The 27,625-nt window shown below is 36.7% G+C and overlaps 1 protein-coding gene across 2 annotated transcripts in view; it reads left to right on the forward strand.

The window, feature by feature from the left end:
• The window catches only part of STIM2 (stromal interaction molecule 2), a 72,244-nt gene that overhangs the window by 22,301 nt on the left and 22,318 nt on the right, over positions 1-27,625 (forward strand). For both annotated transcript variants that reach the window (XM_029960678.1, XM_029960677.1), the window contains exons 2-3: positions 13,684-13,814; positions 25,703-25,817. In XM_029960678.1, the coding sequence (XP_029816538.1) occupies positions 13,752-13,814; positions 25,703-25,817 (178 nt within the window). In that variant the 5' untranslated portion in view covers positions 13,684-13,751. The remainder of the gene's footprint in view (positions 1-13,683; positions 13,815-25,702; positions 25,818-27,625) is intronic.

Genomic DNA, 27,625 nt, shown 5'->3' on the forward strand with positions numbered 1-27,625 from the left:
GCTTTTTTGCCTTTATAAGATTGTGTGTATAAAATGTCTCTTTGTGTAAAAAGTATTTCTTATGGAACTACAAGATGCAAAGCAATTTTATACAACATAGTGTAGCTTGAAAGAAACCCCTCATTCTTGAAACGAATGTACCTGTTCTTGTTGAGATAGATTTTCAAGCTCTGGGCTTCTATGGGCATAACAATTCTTGACACCCTGTTCTCCTTAGCATGCCTTAAGTTCAGCTGAAAGTCATCTCTCTTCCTTATATACAATGTACTGGTTATAGCTGAAGTGATGGTAAAAGCATACAGATTTTACAAGGCATTGCTTAGGAGAAGTTGATTTGTATGCATGAATAGTTACTATTGACATGAGGAGTACATATACATGTTGAAAGGAAGTAAAACCTGTGCACAGATTTGGGATTTAAGCAGGATTTTCCAGGGGGTTCTTCAGAGTTGCCTTGTTCTTTCTTCTGCTTGTTATTAGGTATTTACTTCATACTTTGGGATGTAAATATGCTGGGTAAGCAACTTCTTCAATAAAGAGTGCTTCCTAGGAGCATCCTAGGAACATAGGGTGAGGATACAATTAAGATTTTGTAAATAAGGTTGGCTACTGCAATTACATGTTTATTTGTATTTGTGAATTGGAGCCCCCAGTATGGGGGGAAGAGAGCAGAAGTGATGATGACCCACAGTTGTTACTGTAGAATCGGCCTTTCAGAAGAGGTGATGGAGATGCTGATTGAAGAGGGACCACTGAATGTCAAACTTGTGCTTTGAGCAAGAATGTCACCAGTGTGAGATGATGTCATCTGGCCAGGTCCTGAAAGCTGAGAGAAGTAAATCTGTAGACTTGTTTAGAAGAAAGGTTTCAGATTGAATTTCTGATATGCCTGGATGGAAGACTTTTCCTTTAATGCTATGACACTTCCTCCTTTAAATATCTTAAGAATACCAAATTTAAATTTTAAACTAGAAAGGAAGGACAAACTGAGAGTTTAACTGATAATTGCTAAGCTAGTAGGGAAGTGGGTCAGTAGCGTTGTCTGTCTGGTATGGGCTGTGTGTAATGTTATCATAGGTAAAGGGAGGGAGAAAATAATTCTGTGAGATTGTTGTCTGCTTACAATATGGTGAGCATACTAAGCTCTCGATTTGTGATGCTACCACTTTGAAGTAAACTATGAAAATCATGGTTTTCAAAGTTGGGTTCTGTTCTCTTCTTGTCATAGCCCCATCTTTGTCGCATATACACATATTGCTGTTCTCTGGTCTGTCTCCAGCATGTTTTTCCAGAATTTCTGAGTAGGAGGGAAATTTTCCTTGAACATATCCTCCTAGTTTGAAAAATTTTAATTCTTTTTGTTGTGATAATGTTAACTGAGTAAGTTTAAAAATATTTTAGAGGCAGCGTTACCTGGCTTTGTTTTAGCATAGGTAGTAAAACTTCACTTGCATGAAGAGAACTTCAGCAAATGTTTTAAATGTCAGAAGAGGGGTTTTTTTATGTTTCTCTCTTTTCATGGTAACTGGAAACTTTTACAAGTGATACTTTATGGATGTTAATTTAAATATTAGTAAACTAATGACATTTAATGAAAGAGGGAAACTATTTCCTTTGTGTTTTAATAGAACAAATAGAGAACGTAGCATTTTGTTTTGGAGAGCAAGGCATAAATATGCTACCCGTTTTCTGGTATCCACTGTAGGTCTATGGTGCTTGGTATTCCTCAGAAATACAGAATAGAAAAACACTGTCCCCCTGCCCCTAGCTGATGACTTGGTATAAAAATTGCTTTAAAATTGTTACAGACAAAAAAAGATTTAAAGTAAAGTTTTATAACAAATCACTGTGTTAGTATAGAAAATATTAAAACATTTGTGCTGGTTGGTAGATATGACTGACATTGAATACTTGATTTTTGGATGTCAGCTTTGTCAGGTATTGCATTTAGGGCATGAGAGTAGGCCTTGGAGATAAAACCTGGAGTATGGATGTCCTTGTATTTGATTAAACCAAAGTGAAATTACAAGGCAGAATAGTATTACAAAACATGCCTCTCTGAGATAGGAGGCACTTCATTGTCTATGAAAGCCATAAACCAGCAACAGGACACCTAACAAAACTAGACAGAAACCCCAACACTAAACCCTACTGGTTTAGTAAAGGTGTTTTTTCTGTCTGGTCTATTTGTAACATGTTTCAGTGGGAAGCAGAAAGTGTTGTGTGAAACTAACTTCCTGGGTTTTTGAAAATGGAATCTAATTGAACGTAATGAAGTAGAATTAATCTTTCATGGTTCTGGTTTGTTTTTGTTTATGTTTAATGATGGGCAAATGGCTTTCTTTACTTTATGAGGTCACTTGGTTTTTGATATTGAAAATGACAGACTGCCTATATGTGTTGATATTTGATATATTAAAAGGAGGTAATGTAGTGGAAACACTTGTCTCTTGCAGTTTGACTCTGTGCCTGTTTTCCTACTGCTGTCTGTTATGGAGAGCAAATAGCAACAGAAGTATTGGTAATGCTGTGCATGAGACACACAGCTCAGCTCTGTTCACAGTATGTGTCCAGCAGAGTTTAAAAAAAAAATTAGGATATAAATTTTCATACTTTATTATTTTCAAATATGATAGATACAAATCAATATTAGTGTTTAAACTCTTATGCGAGAGTCTAAAATATAGACTGAAATTTTATGTTTAAATAAATTATATGCATATATGTCATAAAGTATTTGTAATGACTCTAGGAAGTAGAAGTAGTCATCATCTGGAAAAAGCATACTACCCTTCATTTCATCTTGACTTTTCCCAGTATATGTCAGGAGCATAAGACTTAAGAGTAGATTATATATCACTTAGCGTTAGTGGCTACCTTTAAAGATATCTTATACCGATATTCTTTTGCAGTTGGTTGTAACCTCAGTTATCACAGTCTTAAATTATAAAAGATCTTTATACTTTCTTGTTCTTCCCTTTAAGCTTTCCCTAAGTATATTTCTGGCTGTTTCTTATCTTGAGAAAGCTGTCATCTCGTGCTGCCAGTAATAAAAATTTAAAAAAGGCTCCGAAGAAAGCAAAAAAAATCCCCAAACACAAACTCATTTGGCTTTGTGTAGCCAAGTGTCATAGTTTGTCAGCCTTGGGATGGATTCTGCTATGCTGCTTTTTTTATAGTCCTGTGTATTTAATTCTTAATGCATGCTCTGGCGCCAAGGTTTTGGAAAATGAATCTTGAATGAAGGCACAACATAAATTACAGCAGTATTTGGGGCAGACATGCACTTAGCAGACACCTTGAGCTTGCTGGTGTGTGTTTGTAGAGATGTGGTGTCTCTCAAGACCTACTGTTTACGATGTGGGACTGACTGCCACCAAAGCCAGCTTTGCCTGGAACTTTCTCCAGGCTCTCAGGGAGAGCCTTGGAGAAAGGACAAATTCTGATTTTGCTGGCAGTGGTGGTAGAAGTTGTTTTGTCAAATGTTGTGGAGTTTTATTTGTGTTTGCTATTACTTCATCTCCTATAGCGTTACACAAGTCTTTTAGGTTTTATAAGGCCACAAGATCCTTGAAAAAAACTTGGAAAAACACTTGATAGTTAGTTGCAACAAGTTGTCTCGGAGACAGCCTTGTCCTATGCCTCCTAGTAGCAAAACCCAGGATCTAAAAAATGAGGTGGAGTTTTTCGCTCAAGTAGTGTAGATGTTGTTCCACTACATTAATTCAGTTTTTTCAGTTATTGGTCACCTAGCATGTTGCTGGTTAGATTCACTTGTAACATGGGGCACATCAGGACCAGGGTTTAGCAGCAGCACTGACTGTGAAGTGCATTTTTCTCTGCTTCTACATGGATTTCTTCCTCCTCCCCTGCACCGTTGCTGTCACAAGTGCTTGTGCAGGCGCATAGAGAAAACATTCAGACAGAATCAGTTTTCTGATCCTTCTTGCATCATGATTGCACAAATGTGCTTGTATTGGTACAAGAAAGGAGATAGTACGGGGACAGGAATGAATGGTGGGATGGTGGGGGCGTGAACAATTAGGAATCCTTTTAGCATTAGTCTTTGGCTTATTCTGCCTTGGAGCATATGTGAAATTATTCCTTGGCTTTTCCTTGCATCCTGAGTATGCTTCTGCTGTTGGGGAGCACTGATGGTGTTTGAAGTTGTATAAGTAGTATTTGGCAATGTGTGTTGTTCAAGCAAATGCAGAGTTTTTGGGGACCTTACTGTTTCCTTCTCTATGCAACGACTTGAGATTTATGTAGAGGGGGAATACTGTACTTTAAACTTGTATCCAAATTGTATCTAACTCGTTTTGATGGGAAGAGCCATGTGTGAACTTGTGTGAACTTTTTTTAAAAACAATCCGTCTGAGCTAAATCTCTAACATGATAGGACTTATTCTAGGTTTTGGAGTTCTTATTTAATTGAATTGAGTTTCTCTTTTTCTACTCTGAGTGATTCCAGTGCATGACTTTATGCACAGAGTATGTGCTGAGTGTGTGCTCATTCTGTAAGAATTGCCTTCTGTTTTATTCACCACTTTAACAGCTACAAAACACATGTTGGAAAACTACAGCATTTCCTACTCTTTTTATGGGCCTAGAAATACATTTGTTGGAACGGTATCAACCAAGATGTATCTGAGATATGTGCAACTATGGCTTTTTGTAACATTCTGATAATTGTAAATCTTACTATTTGTGCTAAGTTTGAGCCTGAGCATAATGATGTTATCTCCAGAGATGTGTGAGTGTCTAATTCTTAAATTTTTTTTTGCTTCCTTAAAAGGTTGTTTTTTTTAAAAGGCTCTTTAAATCTAATTTGCATCAAATAAGCCAAGGTGAACTGAGACACCATAAGCAGATTTGTCAGCCTGTTTTATCACTTGGTGAAATTCATCATGAGAAAAATATTTAGCAGCATATTAGTAGGAGCAAAACTGCCAGTTATGCAATCTGGAGTTGGAGTGCTAACAGCAGAGCAGTTCACGTAAGCTTCTGGAAGTAGGTTAGTCCTTAACTAGCCAGCAATCTGTACCACTAAATTTTTGCATAAGCTAATAGGACTATTTAAAGAAACTGATATTTATACATACTTACAATTACTGATATATTGAATGGTGCTAAAAGGAACTGTTTCATTATGCTGTTATTGATTAAATAAAATGAATCTATGCACTCAGTGCCTCTGTATTTCTGAAAGTATAAACGTAGGCTGGCAATTTAATACTCAAATGCTAGAACCCTAACAGACTGTGTCTTAAAAAAGAGGGTCCTGATGCTTTATTTCAATCTTCCTTTATTGTTAGTATTATGTTACATCTTTTTAATTTAAGTTTCAGTTGTATAATTCTGATATGATCTCTTAAAGTATAAATACATCCTGACAACATGTTGTTACAGGAACTTTGAGGGAACTGATGATGCTACAGATGGTGCTCACAGAGGATTAAATTTGATTCCTTGGTTGGAACAGTTAATAATATGCGTACTAGATCAGATGGTGTAGAAGAGTGAAGCAATTCAGTAATGCCAGCAATGTCATGCTTACATGCCTGATTCATGGATATAGGATATGATTATGAATCACATGTGAAAAAAAAAAATCAGAGGAAACAATGACGTGATTAAAACTTTAAAGTTATATATAAAACATTTTATGAAATGTTTTATATATTTATGAATTAAATTAATTATGAAATATAATTATTAATGAAAATAATTAATTTGACTTTATTACACTCCTAATTTTAGCAAATTTCAGTTTATTTGTTTGAAAGTGTAAGATGGCTTTTAAATCTTAAAACTACATCTGTAAAAATTTTATGCCTTTTACTACACTTTTTACAAAAATTTATAACATGATAAAATCCTCTTCCAGTGCTTCTCCTCTTCCTCTTTTTCAGTCTTAAAAGTTCATACCTTTTCAGTATGAATAAAAAAAATTGTAAATTTTTAAATCATAAGCCATACTATCCTGGTTGCTGTATTCTGCATGTCACTGTCTTCCAAAAAGGAATTTAGTGCCTTGTGCTCTTTTTAACTCTTGAGCCATATCTAGATAGAAATTAGTCCATTGAATATTGACTATAGGCTTTCACCAGGAGGCTGAAGATCCAGCTTCCAGATTAATGTGTTAACAAGGATGAAATTCTAAGCAAGAAAATGAGGTTTTAATTAGAAAATGATTACTAGCAAGTTTGCTTTGGAAATCACATGAGCATATTATCAGTCATTTGGAGATCACCTGTAAATCAGTCCTCTGATTTCCTGGCCAAATTAAGAAAGTCACTTAAATGCTACGCTGCTGTTCTTTCTTAAGAACTGAAAAACTCTTGGGCAGATTAAAGTAGACCATCAGGGATATACTGCATCTTTTTCAGCTTCCTGATGTTAGAAAAGGGAGGAAATAGTTAGAACAGCAGTAAAGAACCAGTCAGACCTAAAATATATAAAAACTTGGATATGTGTTGTTATATGTGCTTAGATGCATCTTATGCATTGTCACTGAATATATATGAATACACGCCTGTAACTTACTTCATCAGCTTAATGAGTGTTCAACTGACAAATGAACTCAAAATTCACAATTGTATTTCTCAAATAGCTGTAACTTCTGAACACGTATGGAATATAAGGCAGAGATACTTGACTGTCCTTTTTAATTTTGTCTGAGTTAAGGATGTGTGTTTATTCCAGGTGAAGTTAAGAATTTAGGTCATATTCGAACCCCTGTAAATTTTTTTTTCTTGGAGCTATTATAATTTTAGCTGCTGATAATTGCTCTAATGTGCAAAGAATACATAATACATTTTTAATGATGCATAATGTAGTTTTCACTACCAAATCATGAAAACTTAGATTTAAACTACTTTAAATACTCCCTCTCTTGGTCTTGTACTAATAAATACAAGTAAAGTGAAAAAGACCTTACTATTGCTGAGAATAAGAATGAGACATCTGGAACTTTTTTTTTTGCACTGAATATTCATATATGTTTGCAGCTTTGTATAGTAAGTATCATAGAAGTAAAGGTAAGGTTGGAAGGAGGAAAAAACAGAATTTTAGAGGGCTTGTGTAAGATGCATCTCCCAGTTTCCTCTCATCCTGCTTTGTTAGGGTTGGCAGGAGTTCCTTTTCTAAATCAGTCTACTTTGACCATTGTATACAATAATTGTCCAACTTCCTCTTCCCTTCAAACTGTGTCATTGCTCAGGGAGGGTGTGGGAAGGAGATGGAAAAGCCATGAATCCATCTTCTCGATTTTTATATAGTCAGAACAGTGTTGTAATTTTATAATTAATTTCCTATCAGTCTAAATGAAGTGTTTATACCGATATTTTTGTCTTGTCAGAATAATCCGTGGCATGATTAACATATTCAAAACCCTTTTTGCAATTTCCTTTTAAAACAAGCATTGCTGGTTTGGAATAGTTGCTTTTAATGCGGTTAAATTAAAGGAAAATTAGATTTGCCATCAAATATAATTCTCTGGAGAATTCCTGTTGTATCTTTTCCTTTGAGTAAATGTTTTTCTGGCTACAAAGTTCTTAAATAGTTATCTAAGATAGTGTAAGATGTTTTGAATGTCTTAACAGGTGATCAGAAAGTTAAGTGTCTGCTGTTCTGCAGTTTGTTTTGAGGCTTTTTATTTAGGAAAGATTAGAAAAACTTTAATCTAAACCTGTCCTAACACTTGGTTTTACTAATGACATTATTTGACTGAATTTCTGCTTTAAATAAACCAATCTCACTGATTTCCCCCCCCCCCCGTATAGAAAATGAAGTTCAGAATTAGACAGATTTTTTGTGGGTGTGGAGAAAGCAGAGATGAGCTAGTGGTGATTTAAGAAAAAATCAAAGCCTTGCTTGCCTCATCAAGTTTCCATGTGGGGGAAAGGAGGAATATAATTGATCTGCATATATTTAAAGATACTGAAGTAGCAGAATAAATGGACAGTTTTCAGTAGTGACAAAACCAGGTTTGGCTCCCTCATGCAAAGATCAGTTGTATACGTAGTGAAGTTGTAATGATTTATTTTAGAGTTGTTTGACATGTCATTTTTTTTTAAATGAAGAATGTTTAGTGGATTTTAAAAGAATCATGGCAGCTTTCATGGGGCCTGACTGTAAATAGGTGGGATTTTTTGGTGGTATGTATATATATATTTGTTGTTAAACTGCAGCATTACCAGCTACTAAGTATTACATCTGTATTCAGAAATAAGTGCTCCATATACCAGACTTTGCAGTCAGGAGTTTAATTTAGGAGTCTAATCTGCTGTTATTGAGCGAGTTTACAAACAGTTTCAGAGGTTAGTTCAATTTCTAATACAGAGCAGCAGAAAAACCTAATGTGAAACTTTACTCTTTCAAATTTTTTGGAGACAACATTGCTCTGAATCTCCTTTCCTGTTACACCCCTTCCCCTTGCCCTGCTGTCATTAGGGTTATTGCATTTTCCTCTTCAGGAAGCTCAGTTAAGTAACATCAGTGTTGTGATTAGAAGACAAGGTACTCTATGCTTTTTGTCAAAATTTTGTCTGTTTTTTTAAACTGTTTTTAGTGGAAAGATGTGTTGCAGTGATGAACTTTTATTGAAATGATTGGAGTGAAAAATAATGCCACAAATTACTTTGTCAAGTTAACTGTTAGATCCTGCTCAGCCTACTTGCCATATGGAGGAGTTTAATTATTAAGAGTAGGAGTGATTTGCTTTGGGAGCTTCTAATTGAAAGATTAAACGAAGCTCACTGTGAGGCTGTGTCTCAAGCATTTGAAGATTTTTATTGACAACTTATGTAAGGGTTTAAGATAAAAACATGTTTATTGCCTTTACTGTGAATAGCTGTTTGAATGTCAGGCAAAATTCTTGAAAACACTTGCTTTTTTCAGTAATTTCATTAGTCCCTCTTGTATTTGACACTTGGATTTGTACTCAGGTCTTCAAAAATTTTTGTTCTTTTACAGGTTTTGTGCATTGAAAGGAGTCATATTTTGAATTGGTGATGAAACTGTAATGTATTGAAGTACATGTAAAACTAGAGCACAACAGAAATATAAGGAAATAGAAATCCTAGTTAGGGGAAGATACATTTGGTAGGGGGTTGGGGGTATTGCAGATACCTTCTTTGTCTCTGGAAAATGCAAAGAAATCCACTTCTGTCATCAGGGCATGCTGGAACATGGTTATTTTAAGCTGAGAGTACGTACTTAGGAAACCGACACTGTATAGTGCTTGCCTTTTCTGTGAGGCTTCCCTTTATTCCAGATGGCTTTTTAGGAATGAGGAATCATAAACCTAGCACAACAGTGCTGAATTCATCAGTAAAAGGCAGTCATGGAAACACTGCGTGTTTCCATAGGACGGCCATATGTTATCGTAAAAACAGTGCTCTTCCTTCTTGGTGAGCGCTCACAGAACAAAAGGGATATGTAGTAGTCGGTCTCCAAACTTCCAACTGCTAAGTTTGAAATAACTTCCAACTGCTAAGTTACTCTGAGTGAACTAATGGGAAAATTTAAAGGCATTTAAATCTTAAATTTGATGGTTTGTACCTGATTCCAGGTAGCCCTGAAAAATCATGAAGGTTTTGTTTGTCCATTCATTCTTAAAAAGGCTCTTTCAGGCATTGAAAACACTCAAAGGCTCAGGCACTTTGGGGACAGATTGGAACTGCAAACACCTGGTTGGGGTCACTGTCACAGGCTTTGGCATAGGCGTAGCTTTTGTGATCCAGGGGCCACATGCAAAGGAAGTGTGTGAAAAAGAACTACCGTTTCTTATCTGTCAGTCCTTTTCGTTCTGAAGTCTGTTACACTCACAGCAGTAAATGCAGGATAGATGAAAGACTATGCAGTGCATATACCCTTTTGATTTGGAACCATTTCTAATGATGTTTCCCTAAATAAATTTCAAGGGCTTTGCTAACATGAGCTCTTGAAGATATCAAGATATCAGTGTAATTAATTTTCCTTAATGTCTTGTGTTGACAGTGTCACTTTCTAAGTTTAACTTCTGTTGTATTTTCCCCTGGCCTGTAAATACAAAGTTTCCTGTATCTTGGGTTGGTTAACTGTGCTTTGTTCATTATCAGACTGTCTCTCGTGAGAGACTCCTGTGGACTGGTGAAGACTTTCTGCCCTTGCCTTAGAGCTGAGAGGCAGTTACTGCCTCAAGGCAGGAGAGGGGTTTGTTTCAAAATCCTATGCCAGGTTTGTTGAGCCATGAGTTTGGCATTTAGTTTTTAGTAAGAAATTACCTCCTTATTATGACCAGTAATTCTGAAACTTCGTCACTTCTGACCAACATGAAAAACTAGGCTGTAAAATTACTGGTGCCTGGAGTGACATATGCTGTGCTTTTATGCCTCTTGTCCACCTTCTCTCTTTTGTTTGCTTTTGCTGATTCTTCTGTGCTTTTTGTTAAAGGAAGCCTCAAATTCCAAGCTATCTGTTCATTCCATGGGCAAATTTATCATCTCTACTTTTTCCTGTGATGATTATTTTGGACTAAGTGTATTTATGACAACACACCAGACTAGGACAGAGAAATTGGTCCAGACGTGAAATTAGGTTTGTCCTTAAAGTACAGTAGAAGGTTTGGAATCCCAGAACACCTTCAATAGGGTGGATTCAAAGTGAAAAATAAATTATCAACTAGTCTTATGACTTCTTGTGGGGCCTCAGGGCTATATCTGTGGTGTTTGCTGTATCTTAAGACTTTTCCTCTTGGCTTTTATCTTGGAAACTTCCCAAATAGCCACTTAACTAACCATACTTCATCTAGTATTAATTTGAATCGTTTTTACCATGCAATTGAGGCAAAATACTGCATGATAGAATATTCTGCAGAGCTGCAGATGATTCAGTTTCTGTCAGCTGTTTTTTGGATTTGGTAGGGCTCCATAGGTGTGCTTGTGAAATGCTTTTCACTTGTTCTTTAGGTTGGAGTGGCTTTCTAATTTGTTTTTGTTTTGAGATTGTTCTCTGAAGAAGGGGATGATGACCCGTGTTGTCAGTCTGGGAATGTTTAATTTTACCAGCTTCATAATAGTAAGTAGCTTCGAAGTAAATCTGGATTCTGTTTAGAGTGGGTTAATTTTTATTACAGTTAACATGTGGTCCTACTCTGTTTCTCAGTCTCAAAATGAGCAATTGGCACTCTATCGTTTCTTAAGAGAGAGATCAAGTGTTCTTGGAGCCAGCTCGTGGGACATTTGAAGCACTAGCAGCCTGTTTACTTCTCTCAAGAAGAACCATAGCTCCTTAAAGTGCCTTCATGCTTAAATATCCTAAAAAGGCATATTTAAGATAAGTACTCTGATTAAGGAACTGATCAGGCTCAACTGTGTGAAATGGTACTTGGAGAAAACCTTTTGATTTGAAAAGCTGGGCTTTCAGCTGAACAAAATGGAAGAACATTTGAGTGGGTGCTTGCAAATTGTGAACACTATCTGACGTTTTCTTCTATGTAAGAATAGAACTAAGTTCAAATTAAGCAAGTTGGGTGTGTTTGGGGGACCTCTTTATCAGTTTTTGATGTTTATACTTTCTTCTAACTTAAAATACAGTATAGATCTAAACATGTAATACAAAGATGGTTCTTCTAATTTATGGTTGTATTTTAAGTAAATTCATATCCCTTTTTCATGTCCACTGGAATTTAATTACTGGCAGAGGTGATTCATTACAGTTGCAAGGGAAGCCTTTCTACAGCAATTCTATATAGTCCTTTATTTCAGGGCTCAGTCCTTTAATGCCCCTGGCTATATTAATGTTTTAATTGCAGGGCAAAAATTTAAAGGCTGAGTATTGCGAAATAATACCTTTTGTGATAAAACAAAGATGGAAAAATAAAATAGATATTTTTTAAAAGTAAAAAAAAAAATTACTTGGTTTTTCTTAATAAAATATTGGTTGCATTCCAAAGTTGAAAATTATAGTTTGCGATTGGCCTGGTTTAATATTTAGTAATGAATTATTTAGTAATATTTAATACTTAGTAATTTAGTAAAGAAGAGATTTAGAAGTTTGTCTTTCTGAATTACATGAATTATTTCTGAAAGCAGCATCTGTGTTCTGGGACAGTGTCAGTGAGGTGTTTGAGTTTTTTTAATGTTGATTTTTTTTGTTTGTTTGTTTTTGTTCATGGACATAGAAGACAGATTTCTGTTGGTTTCTGTATAATAAAACTTGACCATAATTAAGAATGCGTTGACTTGCATCTAGCCTTGGGAATCAGTTATGTTAATTATGCATCTGAGATTCCAACTATGTTGTGGTTGTTATCTTCATTCTTCTACTTTGTAGCCTTATACATTCCATTATTTTTGATTTTTGATTATTTTAGAATTCATAATAGAAAAGCAGAATTATGATAATCCAACTAGTATGAAATAGTAAAACAATAAATTAGGTTTTCTGTGCAAACTCTTCATTCTCTCTATTTCTGTGCTTCCTTTACATTACTTATATAAAAGAGCCTTTAAATAAATTCTGTAGCAATATGAAAGCTTAAGTGTCTGATAGACTGGAAGAAGCAAAAATTACTCACATGTTGCCTCAATTTGTATTTGCATTGGTTAAAGTGTAGTGCACCAGTTTATGGGACTAGTCACTGCATTTTTATAATGGCTATCACGATGGAAATTCACTATCTTATTAAAGCTGAACTTTCAAAAAATGATTTCTGTATCCTTCTCCACATTCTGTTCTTTGATGGTGTTGGATACATCAGAATCAATGAAATAGTTAGCTATTAGTTAATGCCAAGGTCTGTGAAAGACCAGTTTAATGATGGTTGATCATCATGCATTGCAGATTTTTGGAGCATTTGGCATATGCCTTGTAGAAGGAAAGAACAGAGACTTAGCAGGCTGATATGGTGCAAGTCGAGCCATAAGCTGTGCACAAATCATGAGCCTTCAGTAATGAATGCAAATGAAAACATACTATTTTTGACTTGGAAATGTGCTCCACAGCGACTGCCGTTTGTAATCAGAGGGTACATGAGCGATATATCATGTATTATATATAATGTATTATATAAAATTATATTTTATATATCATATATTATATATAATGTATTATATAAATATATCAGCTGAAATTTTTTTGCAGTGCACTTTCTTCTCTTGCAGTCCTCTTTGAATATTTTGTGTTCAGTAGTAATACTACTGACTTAGGTTTCTATCTGCAATGTGATTACCATCCCTTTCTTATCTGTTTATAAAGCTATGATTGTATGACATGACAGTTCTTTTCCTTCTCCGCCACCGCTCTCTGTGTAGCCCAGAGGTTCAGAAAGGAGGTTGGGAAGTGCAGTGACTTTATTTGCTATTGTAGTGACATATTACTGAGAGTGGATGATAGAAGAAAAAGTGGAAATAGTAAGCTACTGGGGTGGAGAAAACAAAGTGTCAAAACTATTCCAGCTTATTTTTGGGGACTCCTTCCTGAATAAAAAAAAGAGTTGATTTACACACCCCCCCTTTCGCTCTTTTTGGTAATAATTATTATTTTACAGTTAAATTTGATGTCTATTACCTGGTGATTATGTGCAATGAAGTACAGGTACACAATACAGAAATTAAGCCCTTTCTTCTGCTTGGGAAAATTATATTCTGGAGTGACACTAACTAATGGTTTGTTTTTGGTTTTTTTTCCCCACTTTAGATCCCTGCAGTTCACTCAGCCCACCATGCTTTACTGAGGAGGACCGATTCAGCCTAGAAGCTCTCCGAATGATCCATAAACAAATGGATGATGACAAAGACGGTGGTATTGAAGTAGATGAAAGTGATGAGGTACGAATAAAAAAATCTTCACTTGTGCATGCATGAGGTCTCTTTTTTCCCTTCATTGTTTTGTATAGCTGCTCTTTATCTTCCAGCACTTGAGCAGTTGTTGCTGTTTTTCTTAATGCAGCCCTTCCCTCAGCCAAATATGGAAGGAAGGTCTAATTTCTATAATTGTCTGAAATGGCATATTGTTGTCCACTGTTCTAGCCTACAGGAAAGTTTTGTATGACTATGTATAAAAGCTGTTATTTTTGTGATTGGTGTAAGAAGTAGGCAAATGGTGTTGGCTTAGCTTGCAATGAGGTTGTTGTGATCCATCACCTGGTATTAGTTTCTTTGCTCAAAGTTTTCTTGCTTAAGGCATCACTGGCTTTCCTATTTGCCTTTGATCTGTTGCAAATACTTCATGGTGCAAAGCAATACCTTTTACAGACAGCAGTTTAGAAAGATTTCTGGTTTTGCTTACATTTTACAGGGAAGTAGTAATCACCTCCTGCTGTAGGCTAATGGTAGATTAAAACCTATGAACTAAGGAAGGTTATACAGACCTGCCTGAAGTTTTTTGTGTCTGCGTTCAAATGAGTTGGGTAGGCAGGCTCCTGATGGTCCTGGCAAAGGACATGCCCTTGCACTTACTCAACTTTACCATCAGGATTCTCAAAATTACTAGTAGGAGTGGAAATATCTGTGTAGTTTTGTTGTGTTTACTTTGCATTCTGGCAGTTGTTAGGCACAAGCTTTAGAAAGGAAGGAGAGTGATGATGTCCCCTAAAAATAAGGGTATTGCCATGTGGCTCTGATACCCATTGTCACTGTAGATGAATGGGAGAAGAATCTTGCCCTTCTTTGTCATCCTTTTTTATAACATCTAGGAGAAGATTGCTCTCCCTGAATGAGTTTGGTTATGAATTGTCATTTGTCAAGTTTAATATGATGCTACTTACTTTTCTATGTGCCTGTGTGCAAACAGCATCAACAGGCCCCATCCAACCTGATCTTGAGTTCTTTCAGGGATGGGACATCCACAGCTTCTCTGAGCAACCTGTTCTGGTGCCTCACTGTCCTCTGAGTAAAGAATTTATTCCTAACATGTAATCTAAATCTCTCCTATTTTAGTTTAAAACCTTTCTCCCTTGTCTTATCACTACTTGCCTGTGTAAAAAGTTGTTCTCCCTCTTTTTTATACCCTCCATTTAAGTACTGAAGGTCACAATAAGATCACCCTGGGGCCTTCTACAGGCTGAACAATCGCAGCTCTCTGTCTGTCTTCATAGGAGAGGTGCTCCAGCCTTCTGAGCATCTTGGTGGCTTCCTCTGGACTTGCTCCAACAGGTCAATGTGTTTCTTGTGCTGAGGACCCCAGAACCGGATGCAGTACTCCAGGTGGGGGTCTCACAAGAGCAGAATAGAAGGGGAAGATCAATTCCCTTGACCTGCTGGCTACTTTTTTTTTGATGCAGCCCAGGATATAGTTGGCTTTCTGGACTGTGAGCACACACTGTTGGCTCACGTACAGCTTTTCATCCATGAGAACCTCCAAGTCCTTCTCCGCAGGGCTGCTCTCAGTGAGTTCTCCCAGTCAGTGCTCATGTCTGGCTTGGCCCAACCCAGGTGCAGCACCTTGCACTTGGACTTCAGGAGGTTCTCCTGGGCCTACTTCTCAAGGTTGTCCAGGTCCCTCTGGATGACATCCCTTCTTTCTGTTGTGCCAACTGCACTGCTCAGCTTTGGGTCATCTGTAAACTTGCTGAGGGTGCATTTGATCTCACTGTCTGTCATTGATGAAGATATCACAGAGCACTTGTCCTGACAGAAGTCCCTGATGGGCACCACTCATTACTGGCCTCCACCTGGACATGGAGCCACTGACCTCAACTCGGGCTATGTCCATTCAGCCAGTTCCTTATCCACCGAATGGTCCACCCTTTTAATCCATCTCTCTCCAATTTGGCGAAAAGGATGTTATGTGGGATCATGCCAGAAGCCTTTCAGAAGTCTAGGTAGACAACATGGGTTCGTGTTCCTTCTCTGAGCGCTGCAGTCACCCTGGGGCCACCAGGTTGGTTAGACACTGTTTGCCCTTAGCGAGGCAGTGCTGGCTGTCTGGAATCACATCACTGTGTGTGCCTTAACATTGTTTCCTTGAGGATCTGCTCCAGACACAGAGCTGAGACTCACTGTTCTTTAGTTCCCCTGTCTTCCTTTCTTCTAATTTTAAATAGGAGTGATGTTTCCCTTTTCCCAGTTAGGGATTTTTCCTGACTACCATGGCTTTTATAATATAATGGAGATAGTCTAGCTCTGTTATTGCAGAATGTTGGGTGGTTGTCATTAATGTTTGGGATAGGCACAGTCCAGTCTGAAAACTGAAACATCAGTGATGGAGTGTGATCTTCCTAATGAACTTCCCAGCACTTTGATTGATTCTCTTCACTTGTACTGCATTTGTTATACATGGAAGCTGAGAAAGTTAGAAGAAAATACAGAAATATTTATACATTGGAAACTTTTTATTAGTATTCAGAAGATCTGTCCTGGTTTTCAGTGGACCATCTTTATATCTGACCTTAAGTTTCTTCCTGTTCCAGAGGAAGCAACAGAAGCTACTCTTAAGACCTGTTTAAGAGGCTGAAATTAGAACAGCTGATGAGGGATGCTGTTTCAGCTGGGGTACTGACAGATGAGTGAAACTGTGTATTCAAACTACTCATTGTGCATAAAATAAGATGACCGAAATGTAGCCCTTGTTTCTGCTAGTTCATTTTAAACTATTGAAGAAATATTTAATAACCCCCTCCCTGCAACCTAGCTCTACGTATATTTTCCATGCAAATTGGTGATGAATATGTATTTGCATAGGGTGTTTTCTTCTAAGGCATTAAATGCAAGTCTGAAATAATTAAGAAATGCAGTTTAATTGCAAGTTCAGCTAATTTTTATGTTCTTCTTTTACTTAGTAGTGCTTTTACTGGATCTTTACAATAATCTTAAAAGATCTACATTTCAACAACACAGTTACATAGTTCTCTGATTACAGTAGGTCTGAATATACGCTAAGTATATCCTAATATACACTATTTCAGAACCAGATTTTTTTTTGTTCTGTCACAGTGGGTAGTGCTGCTTGCCTTGATTAAAAATGAGGACTGATAATTAAAAAATCTCTATTAGAAGTAAAGCTTACATGAAATGCAGGGATTTTACTTAACAGCAGGGAATGGATTTTCTGTTTTATGCTGCATGGTTTTTACTTGCAAGAGTCCTGGAAGAGCGGCATATTGAGTATGTTGGTTAGATATTCCTCAGCTTTATATTTGGCAGGAAGAATGTCACAAAGTAGAATAACTTTCTGCTCTTTTACCAGCACTACAACACTATTACAAGTGTATATTTACACCAAGGAAGGAAGTTCTTGTAAATAAGTTATTTTGAGAGGGAAGGTAAAAAGAGCTAAAGGTGGACTATTTATTTTAACTATTTTAATTTGCTAATCCAGTTAACTCCCAATGGTGATTTCAGACACTTCATCTGCACACAGTTTATTTTTCCTAATGTTTTCATGCCCTGTTTTATGTTGTAGTTTGTTTTTCCTCTGTAAAATGAAGGGTCACATAAAATCATTCTGTAGAGAAGGAGTTTTTTTAGGATATAAGAAAATTAGAACTTGTTAGAAGAAATTTCTTATTTTCTCAGAAATGATCTGATACTGGAAGCCTGTTTGGACCTACTTTATATGGGCTGGAAAGAAGCTTGTATTTGACCTTGATGACATTAATGTGGGGAAACCTGATCTACATTTTTAGCACGGGATTTAATAGTTACGGAAACACATGAGGGATTTGTTGAAGTCTTCTAAGGAAGTTAGAGGGCCTCTAGTCTGAGCACAGACTAGTTAGATTTTTTTCTTCTTTATTTTTTGGTATGGTACAGCAGAGAAAAGGAAAAAGGAAGGATGTGAAAAAAACCCCGAACCTATGCTTATTGTTAGGGCAGTCTAATATGAATTTTTCTATCAGATCTAGATCCTGCTGTTATTACTTTATTATTAATATGTACAAGATTGCAATTGTTTAAACTGGTTTCAAGAGATATGCTGTAAATGGGTAACTTTCCCTTTAAAAGGGAGATGTAATATTACTAACTGAGATTTTAGTTGTGTTGTGGGAGGTTATCCACCTCAGGAAGCATCTGTTGCACCATGTGAACGTGACTTGTTTTAATGATGAGGAGGCACAAGAAGTAAGGCAGACTTATCATATGTTCACTATTTACATAGGTTCTTCCTGTTTCCAAAGAACCTCCATATGTAGGTTGTACATGAAGTAATTTCCTCAAGGAATCTCTCTCTAGTATTAGAATAAATTGATGTTTTTGAAATATTAGTATCTTACTGTGTGTCTGATGTCATACCAAACTAATGCCACAAATTTACATCTTTGCATGGGATATTTGGGTAGGTCACTTAGTGTATTCATATTTTGTTTAACTTCTTTTAATGAGGGAATTTGCATTATTACTTAACAAAAAAAAAAACAAACCCAAAACCAAACAAACCCCACAGAAAACAAACAAACAAACAAAAGACAAAGTACAGTATGGAGAGGAAAAGACTGCAGCATTGAAAGCATTGAATGGCTTTTAACAGAATGGTCAAAGAAGTTCAAACTGCAGAGATGAGATGCAGAAGTGCCTGACTTAAAAATGTTGTCTGGAGACAAGAATCAAATAGAATCTAGCTTTAGTTGCCTAAACCAGGGAAGATGATTGTCTTCTATACAGTGATTAAAGCAGGAAAATTAGCTAGTATGATCTGATCTGGAACAGTAATAGTAACGTAGCACTTTGGCTATAGTAACTCTACCAGGGGCAGAATGTTTGATAACCCAAGATCTTCCTTTTGAAGTGACCCTTTCTGAATGGATGGGCTCTGTGAAGATATTGTCTGAGGATTTATGTTCATATTTGCATCCATGATGCAAATAATCTGAGAGGTTCAACAAACGTGATGTCTTGAGAGAGAGCATACTTTGTTTTTTGAGAGAAGAAAAAAGGTCAAAGGAAGAATCCAGAAGGAAATAGAAATTGATAAAATACAGAGGTCAAGTGTAAACAACTCAGTTAAAAATTAATAATTTATAGAACGGGGATGGGTTCAGAAGCATATGCTTCAGTATATCCTGCCTTTAGTGCTAATTTATGATGCAAAGTTTTATAGTAGAGGAGAATCAGTCCATGCTGCTAATACTTATTTTTATTACGTAATTAATTTGCTAGTCATATTTTTGGTTGTTTATGCATCCTTTCTTTTAGCAGTTAAAATGGTACATGCACTGGTACATCATAATCTATTTTATAAGCTTACTAAATTAAATTATTTTGCACCGGCAATACTATTTTAAAACAACCCGGAGAAATAAAATTCAACATCTAACTTTGCAATGTGAAATTATTTTCTGAATTACTTCTGAAATAGATCTACCTATTCAATTTGTATGACGATGAACTGGTGAAAGAAGGCTGTAGATATCTTTGTTCTTTATTTAGTTCCTTAAGAGATATAAAAAATGAATGAGACATGAATTACTACTTTGGACCAGAGACCTATTCATTTGAATAATCTGTTCTGGACAGTAGTGAGCACCAAACACTTAGGGCAAAATTGCAAGAAATTCCATGACAGGAAATCTTCAAGAACTAGATGCTGAGCTGGTGTGGTGCTCCCATTTTAAGTATGTGTATTTTGGATATTAGGAGCATAAAGTGTGAGGTGAAAAAACATTTTGAGAATTTAACATTAAACGTGGAATGACGCTAATTGAATAACCCTTCTGTCTTATTGAACAAAAGCAAATTCTTATGCAAAATTTGTCTTTCTTTTGATCTTGGGGGGAGTAAAGATTTAGCAGAAGATTTTGAAGAGGAGGAAGTACTGCTGTGTATGGTGTAACAGATGATGTAGTTCAGAAGCTTGATTTCCATTTCTTTAGTGCATCTTAGGCCCTGGTTAAACTTCAGGAGCCTACCTCAGGTGTTATTTCAGCAGAGAGACGTTCTGCTGTAGACCAAGTTCTTAGTTCATTTTGTTCTCTGCAAATATACTCTCATTAAGATGTTAAATGTCCTTTAAAATTCCCTTAGTATTCTGGTTTTGTCCTTGTCATTTGTATAATAAAGGTCCTTAAACTGGTGTTCATATTTCTGTAAACTGCTTTATATTTCAGTGTCAGCTGGTTAGGCAAAATTCTGCATGTGGAGAAATACCTGCTGCAGTGGTTCAGAAACTGAAAACATTAGAACTGTTCTTTTCATGATACTGGGATGGCTCTTGAGCACGTTTTACATCTCACTGTACAAGAACATTCTGTTACAAACGCTGATCATTCAAATAAGTATTTTGAACTTCCTAACCAGTGTCTCAAACCCTTTCCCCCAAAGCTATTTGGTTACTTTGATTCCCTTAATTTCTTGTGACTCTCTTAATAGAGGCCTTTTGTGCATTAATTTTTTTTATTCAACTGCTAATGTATTTGTCCCCAGGCAGAATGTCTTTTAGTCTCCCGAAGTTTTGTGAGCAATTCTGAATGTGTCTACACAGTTTGTTTTTTCAGAGCAAGATAAGGAGCCAGGACTTGTCTGAAAACATTATGAGCGTGTTAGTTGACAGCTAACTTGTGCTAAGTCCTGTAGAGAAGCAGTGTATGTTATCATGGGTACAGTTGCGTGGAAACCTATTCCAACGTGATTTGGATCAGACCTTGCCTCCTTGGAGGTACTTAAGCTAATAATATGTAGCTGTCTGCACCTGTTTATGTAGCACTGAGGGCATTTAGTCCTGCTACAATGGAATGCCCCCTTGGAAATTCTTTGGCTTTGAAGAGTTGCAAAGTTTACTTTGCAGTAGGATAGCTGCAGTTTGTTTTGAGCTGCAATAAGTTTTTTTTCAGTAGAATGTGTAGATTACTTAAGGTATACTTGGTAGAACTTTCCTTATTATGTCCTACGTTTTTCTAGTAATGTTTTTATTATGCTTGAATACATTTTCTTATTTTACTGTGTAACACCTTTAGAAGCCACTTCTGTAGGGTAGGCAGTTGCAAAAGCTGTCATACCTGAATTATAGTATGTTGCCTTTTAAAAGCACATTTGCCATTATAATTTATTCAGTACATGTGACATTGCAATAGCTGCAACAAGTCTGCTTACAATAGATGAGAAGGCTGTCTAGCAATGACTTGGGTGTATCTGAAGGTTTATAGGAAATCTGAAGGGTTATAGGAGAACTGAAGTTGTAACTTTTGCAGGTTTCCCTTTGAATCAAGGAATAAAACTGAAGGAAATAACACTACTTGAGGAATAGAGTAATACTTAGGCAGGAAATATGAATTACTCTTAAAGTAAACTTGTCAGTTAGAGGGTCTATTTTATGTTGATGAAACTGAAAATCATGAACTTGAGCCTTCACCCAGAACAAAATATAAACAGCATATGAATGCTTCCTGCTGCTGTTAGTGAGTGTGGTTAATTTTACTTTTCTGCTGGCATTTGCAAAAATATGCAATTTCTCATTTGCTCTTCAAGGAGCGTCTCTTACAGCTTCCATATTTTAACTTGAGTTTAGTTTGTAAGCACTCTCTCTGATACCAGTCAAACTTGTATTGGATTCTGGGATGTCTTTTTACCTCTTTTACAATGGTCAGATTTTTTTTTTTTTTTTTTTGTGGTTCTTGCTTTAGGTTGGTCTTTGTTTATGAGTTGACTGGATTTTGGTGAAAGTTACAGTACTAAAGGCTTTCTGAAGAGGAAGGAAGGTGGCATGTACCTGACTCTGGAACTTCTCCAGGGCTCCACAAGTCCTGTCCCCTCCAGGCAGGCAGAAGTTTCCTCTCTAGCTATTACACTACCTAACCTTGGACTTTAGGATGTTGATCTTTGTAGAGGTATAGTTGTTATGGAGTTTTGGGATCAAGACTCCTTTTCAAGTCTAGGTGTGGTGTTTTTTTTACTATCTACTTGTTTTTGAAGTAACTACATTGACAAATGATTTTTTTTTTTGTTTCTCACAGTTTTTAGGTGACTTATCTGTTGCTTTCTTGGTTTCAACTTTGTAGTCTTAAAAGGACTTCTCCTTCCTGAGTAATTATGTTGGCTAAGATAATCCCTAGATGTGTTTTTGTTAGAGCTTATTCTTTTAACCTCCCTATTTAGAGTTATTTTTCTAACCTTTTCTTTGTATACTTAATGACCAGGGCAACAGAAGAGAGATTAGCTGCCATGACAAGGAACAGAAAAATCCTCTTTTTACTAGAGTTGTTCTGTTTTTGTCTTTCTTCAATTTAGGACACGGTTCTTTTTCATGAAGAAGCACTTCCATATTAGGCCAGTTTCAAAACGAAGATCCTTTAAACTAAAGAAAGATATTTGATGTTGTTATTTACCTCCTCTTTAGTAAATGCATTCATTCTTGGAAATACAATGGCCTCTTTCTAGCTATGTGTACTCTTAACTTTAGTGCTGGGACCATGTGGTGCCAGAGAACCTTGTTGAGGAAGCCATCGTGATTATTTTCACAGATCTGGGAGCAGCGTGGGTAGGATAGAACAGAAGAGGGGCTTTTCACTTGGGAGAAGTTCTCATGGGTGTAGAACCTCTCCCCCTGAGCAATAACTGTACTGGCTACTGACTGCAAGCTGCTCACAACTTTGAGTGCTGACAGCCCCTTTTTAAAAAAGGACGTTAGTCAAATCCATCTGTCCGCGTAAACGAGATCCGCTATCCCGCTCTCCTCCCGGGAAATCCCGTGTTGCGGGCTTGGATCCGCGCTTCCCGGGCCGCCGTGGGCGCGGAGCGCGGGGGCTGCTGCGCCCTCTGCGGGCGCCGGGGCCGAACGGCAGGAGCGGCTCCGGGACTCTATCGCTGCTGCCGAGGCACCGGTGTGTCCGTCCTGTGTTTAAACCGCAGTGCTCTCTTAGTGTTCCTTGTAGTGCTTAGTTTGGGGTGAGATGTAGCACCTTGAAGCTTTTCTGTTTATCATTTGGCATCTTCCTTCTCTCCTTTACTTCTGATCACGTATTAACCATTGTTAACAGCAATTCAGATTTTCCTTGACAGCACCTCCAACTGCACAAGTGTTCTCATCCTTCAATATTTTACAACCTTTGCTGACAACTAGCAGTAAAGATAGGAGCAAGTTTGTACAAACAAAACTGCTCTGAGTTTGCAGATCTGAGAAGATGCAAAATGGGTTTAAGCCTGCACATGCAACATATGTACATGTATGCATTCTGTTCCTCTTCAGAAACGCCATCACCCTACAACAATTTGTTTTTAAAACAAATGTCCATACCTGACATTTGGAGTCACCAAGGACAATCTTATCATCAGTCACTAGAAAGCTGAAGAGTGTTAGCATTTACCTTAACCCTCACATGAAGAGAGACAATCTTTACAGGGAGGGATGTAGAATATATTTTTTTGCTGAATTTTTAGTATACTTTTTCCAAGTTCACAAAAGATATGCTGGGGATGTCAGCTGATAATAGGTACTTGCAGTCTGGAGGGAAAAGGTGAGGTGGGCAAACATCAATTCTTTCCTGATGTCCAGCTACGAGACTACTTTACTCTGGAAAGGCTTACAGGCACAAGTGGATAAGAATATTATTTTGCTTGTTTTCTTACTGTTTAGTTCCTGCTTTTCAGTTTACCCTTTAATAAACATGGTATGGGAATGAATAAGATAATCCATCTTTGGTTGCACATTGTAGAATTTTCCAGCTTCATGGTAGTATTGCCAATGTGGGAAGGTTTTTCAGAGTTCCTGCTTGGACTATGGAATATGCAGCAAATATTTCTACATTTGCATACATTTACAGCATACAGTTCTGTGTTTATTAAACATTTTTACTGCTGCTGATCCGTAATGTTTCAGAAGTCCTGTAATAGCCCTTGCTCAACAGGCTGCTCTTTTCAGTTCTCATATGTTTCATAAATTTCTCCTATATTTCTCATGGATGTGCATGTTTGTGCATGTATATTTTTTTATATCTGAAATTGTACCATTCACATGGGGAAGAGGAGTTGAAAATGCTTGTGCAGTTCGTATGGGCTAAATGGAACTATTTTAGGAATCAAAAGGCTTTAGAAAGCTAATGTCTGACAATCAAAAAAAGTTTTGAAGTAATAGATAAATGAGAGAAGATTTGCATACAATCTGTATTGATACTATGGCTCTATGGCTGGCTTAGAGAAAGCAATTAGTATTGTATCCCAAGTTAGAGGAGAAACTTGAATCCTTTCACATAGTTTTAGATTTCCTTACATCCTAGTAAAAATATTCTAGTAAGGGAAAAGTGTTAGCTTTTGCTTGCATATTTCTGGTTTCATACTCTATATCTTGTTATAAAGATATGTTATGGTTTAGCATTGGCTACTTTTCAGTCTCTCTTGCAGTTTCTTGAATTATATAACCTCTAGATTTGTTAGAAATGGGGCCTATGCAGGAAGCTTTGCACATAAATTATTCCTTGGACTAAATTTTAAGAATTGGGCTCTTCTGCAGTGCATCACTAACTTGGCCTTCTTCCTCCCTTCTGCTTGAAGTGATGATGACATATGACCAGCCACATAGAAAAGCTGGTTTTTACTTAGCTGTTATGTCTATCTGTAGCTGGTTTTGTTTGAGCAACTTCATCCTTCAGGAACTGAAGAAAACAAGCTCTCTACTGTGGAAGATTACTTAGTTTTCTGGTACTGTTTGTACCAAATGTTAGTTATCTGATATGAATACTAAGGTCTTCACTCATGGAGACTGCTCATACTGTGATTTTAGGGACTGATACCTATGCAAGGTTTCCACTATTAGTGGGAGGTTGTTTGCCAACCACTATTCCAACTTTTCTAGGCCTGTACGAAATAAAAATAGAATGGGTTTTACAGTTCCATGGGGGGTTTTTGTGCATGTATTTGGTGAACCTGTTTGTAGTGACTTGTGAAATGCTAGTGCAACACTGCTGTCATAAAATCATAGAACGGTTTGGGTTGGAAGGGACCTTAAAGATCATTTAGTCTCAATCTCTGTGTTGTAGGCAGGGACACCTTCCACTAGATCAGATTGTTCAAAGCCCTATCCAACCTGACCTCAAATATTTCCAGGGATGGGGCATTCACAGCTTCACTGGGCAACCTGTTCCAGTGCCTTACCACCCATTATGTTTGACATGATTGCATGAACTTCTTTTATCATGTTTACTAAAAGGCTTCCTGTTAATTACTGAGAATGAAGCAGCTTTATGTAATGCTTCTGTACTTGGAGTGTAACCACCAAGGAATGATTAGTGAGAAGAAAATTGACCCTCAAATGGCTTCTGTTGTTTGATTTGATGAAATAAAGTCAAATTTTTGTTGTCTAATTAAAAGACTTTACTAATACTTAGTCAACAGTTTACTTTCATCCTCAAGCAGTTGCATTTAACTGGTGTTGCAGGATTCAAGGATTACTCATCCATAAAGGAGTGATGCACTTTCAAATCTTACGTGGTCTTATTTTCAAGTAGACAAAGTTGGTTAAATGTCTTCAGAGTACAGAAGTATGCAGTATGACTTGTGTGGTGCATTCTTGTAATCACTGTAAATCTAAGGCATGCTAAAAATGTTGTTAAATCTAGTATACTAGCAACTGAACCTTCAGTTTTTCTAGGATATAATCATGGTGAAAACAAATCTTATAAGAGATTTCTGATAATGTGCTTTCTGAGTCTTTTTAGAGAACTTAGATGAATTCTGTGTCGCTCGCATGGGGAAGAGATAGCAAAGAACTCTTGTCTACCTGATTTCCTTCTAGTTTCTGTTCAGAAATTGTTATTTTGGCATTTAATATGACATTTTTCCTTTTTCTTCAGTTTCTAAGGGAAGATATGCAGTACAAGGATGCCTCTAATAAACATAGTCACCTGCACAGAGAAGACAAACATATCACCATTGAGGATCTGTGGAAACGCTGGAAAACATCTGAAGGTAGGTAAAGAAGTATAGCTAAAAATGATGGTGGTTACTGACAGAGACATAAGTCAAGAATTTTTCCACCAAGTATAGAGTAGTAAATGAATGACTTGAAACATCTTCATTAATCCATTTTGATACTTTTATTTATAGGCACATGTAAACCTGACTAAGAACTTATTTAGTACAGCTAGTGTTAATTTTCTCTGCATGTCCTTGGTGCATTGTAAGTAAACTAACATAGCTTACACATTCATCTGTATAAGGTTCTAATTTATCAAGGTGACTGGTGCAAGTGCTGAATTCCAGATTAGCATATTTTTAATTTAATAAACCCTAAGGGTTGCTCTCAAGCTATTTTTAAATATTTATTGCATGTTGTATTGAGTTGAAAATTCAGTGTACTTCTACTTCAATGTAAATTTTATTTGGGTTATGAAGAGCTAGAATTCTTAGTCTAAAGCATTTTTGAAAATCCTTTTAAACTTGAGGCACAGTAAAATGGACTGACGACACCACCAGCCCTCCCTCATGCTGTTTTAAATGAAATAAGTTGAGCCAAATATTCCAAGTATCAAAAGACAGTATTTAATGTACAGTACAGTGTTCATTGCCAAATATGTTCCAGGATATAGTGATTTAAAAAAAATTCCAGATATCTAGAATGTTAGAATTGTTAGGAGAAAAATACTTAACTTTCCCCCCCCCCACCATTCTGAAGATGTTGTGCTGTCCTGGTTCTGGCCAGGACAGGGTTAATTTTTTACAGTATCTGGGAGGGTGTGTGGCTAAGGCCCTATGTTGTCCATATGCCCTAACATTGTTGCTGGGGGATGGGAAAGGAACTGTCTCTCTTCTGGGGAGAAGGGGTTCCTTCTATGAGAAATGTGGGGGATGGACCCATATTTGTTTATTGTGGGGGGGCTTTCTGTGTATATAGTTTCTTTTTCTTATACCTTTTGTTATTAATGTTGTTGCTGTTACTGTTAGTTTTCTTATTTCATTGCCTCTTACAGTAAATTGTTCTTATCTCAACCTCTGGCTTTCCTTTTTGTGCCTTCAGTTGGAGCTGTAGGGGAAACCAAGTACTATATATGAGAATACCGTTCCTAAACTAGGACATGTGCTAATGGTGCACATAGAGAGATCTAAAAGTTGGTATTGGTCAAACAACTAGAAGTAGGAACAAGAGAGGAATGGAGCTAGGAACATGCCATTGTTCATTCTGCTTATGTAGGAAGTCATTTAAGTGCAGTCTGAAGTAAGAGGTGTTTGCTATGTAGTAAATATCTGTTTTAACTAGTGATTTTTAGCCTCATCTCTTCAAATATTCTGTAAAGACTTATTTGCTGAAATTCTTGTTCTATGGAAGTATTACAACTGAATTACCAGAAAAAATTATCTCCCCATAATTGTTGATTTAACTCATGAGTAACTCTTCAAAAATGTAGGCTATAATGATCCCAGAAGTATCTAATTTGTCTATTACGTATATCTTTATTTTATGTTTCTTGAATATAGTGAGTAGTGTGAGTAAGACTCAAAAGACATTAAGAGGAATGTCATGTTTCATAGTGTCTGCATATAGTGGCTTTACTGGGCGTGCTGTTGAGAGAACTTAAGTTGCACCACAGGAAGACCTTTAGAATGAGACTCCTGAGCTCTGTTACCAGTGCTGTGCTGACTGTTAGAAAGCAGGAAACCCCTCAGAAAAAGAACTACCTTCATTTGATTTTAGGTGACATGGAAAATACTGTTTTTCCTTTCTAAATGTTTTAGGAATTTTGATTGATTTGTTTTCTTATGTGCTGCTGTTTTATAGT

The sequence above is a fragment of the Manacus vitellinus genome, unplaced genomic scaffold (assembly GCF_001715985.3).
Source record: "Manacus vitellinus isolate BGI_N305 unplaced genomic scaffold, ASM171598v3 scaffold_0_pilon, whole genome shotgun sequence".
Lineage (NCBI taxonomy): Eukaryota > Metazoa > Chordata > Aves > Passeriformes > Pipridae > Manacus > Manacus vitellinus.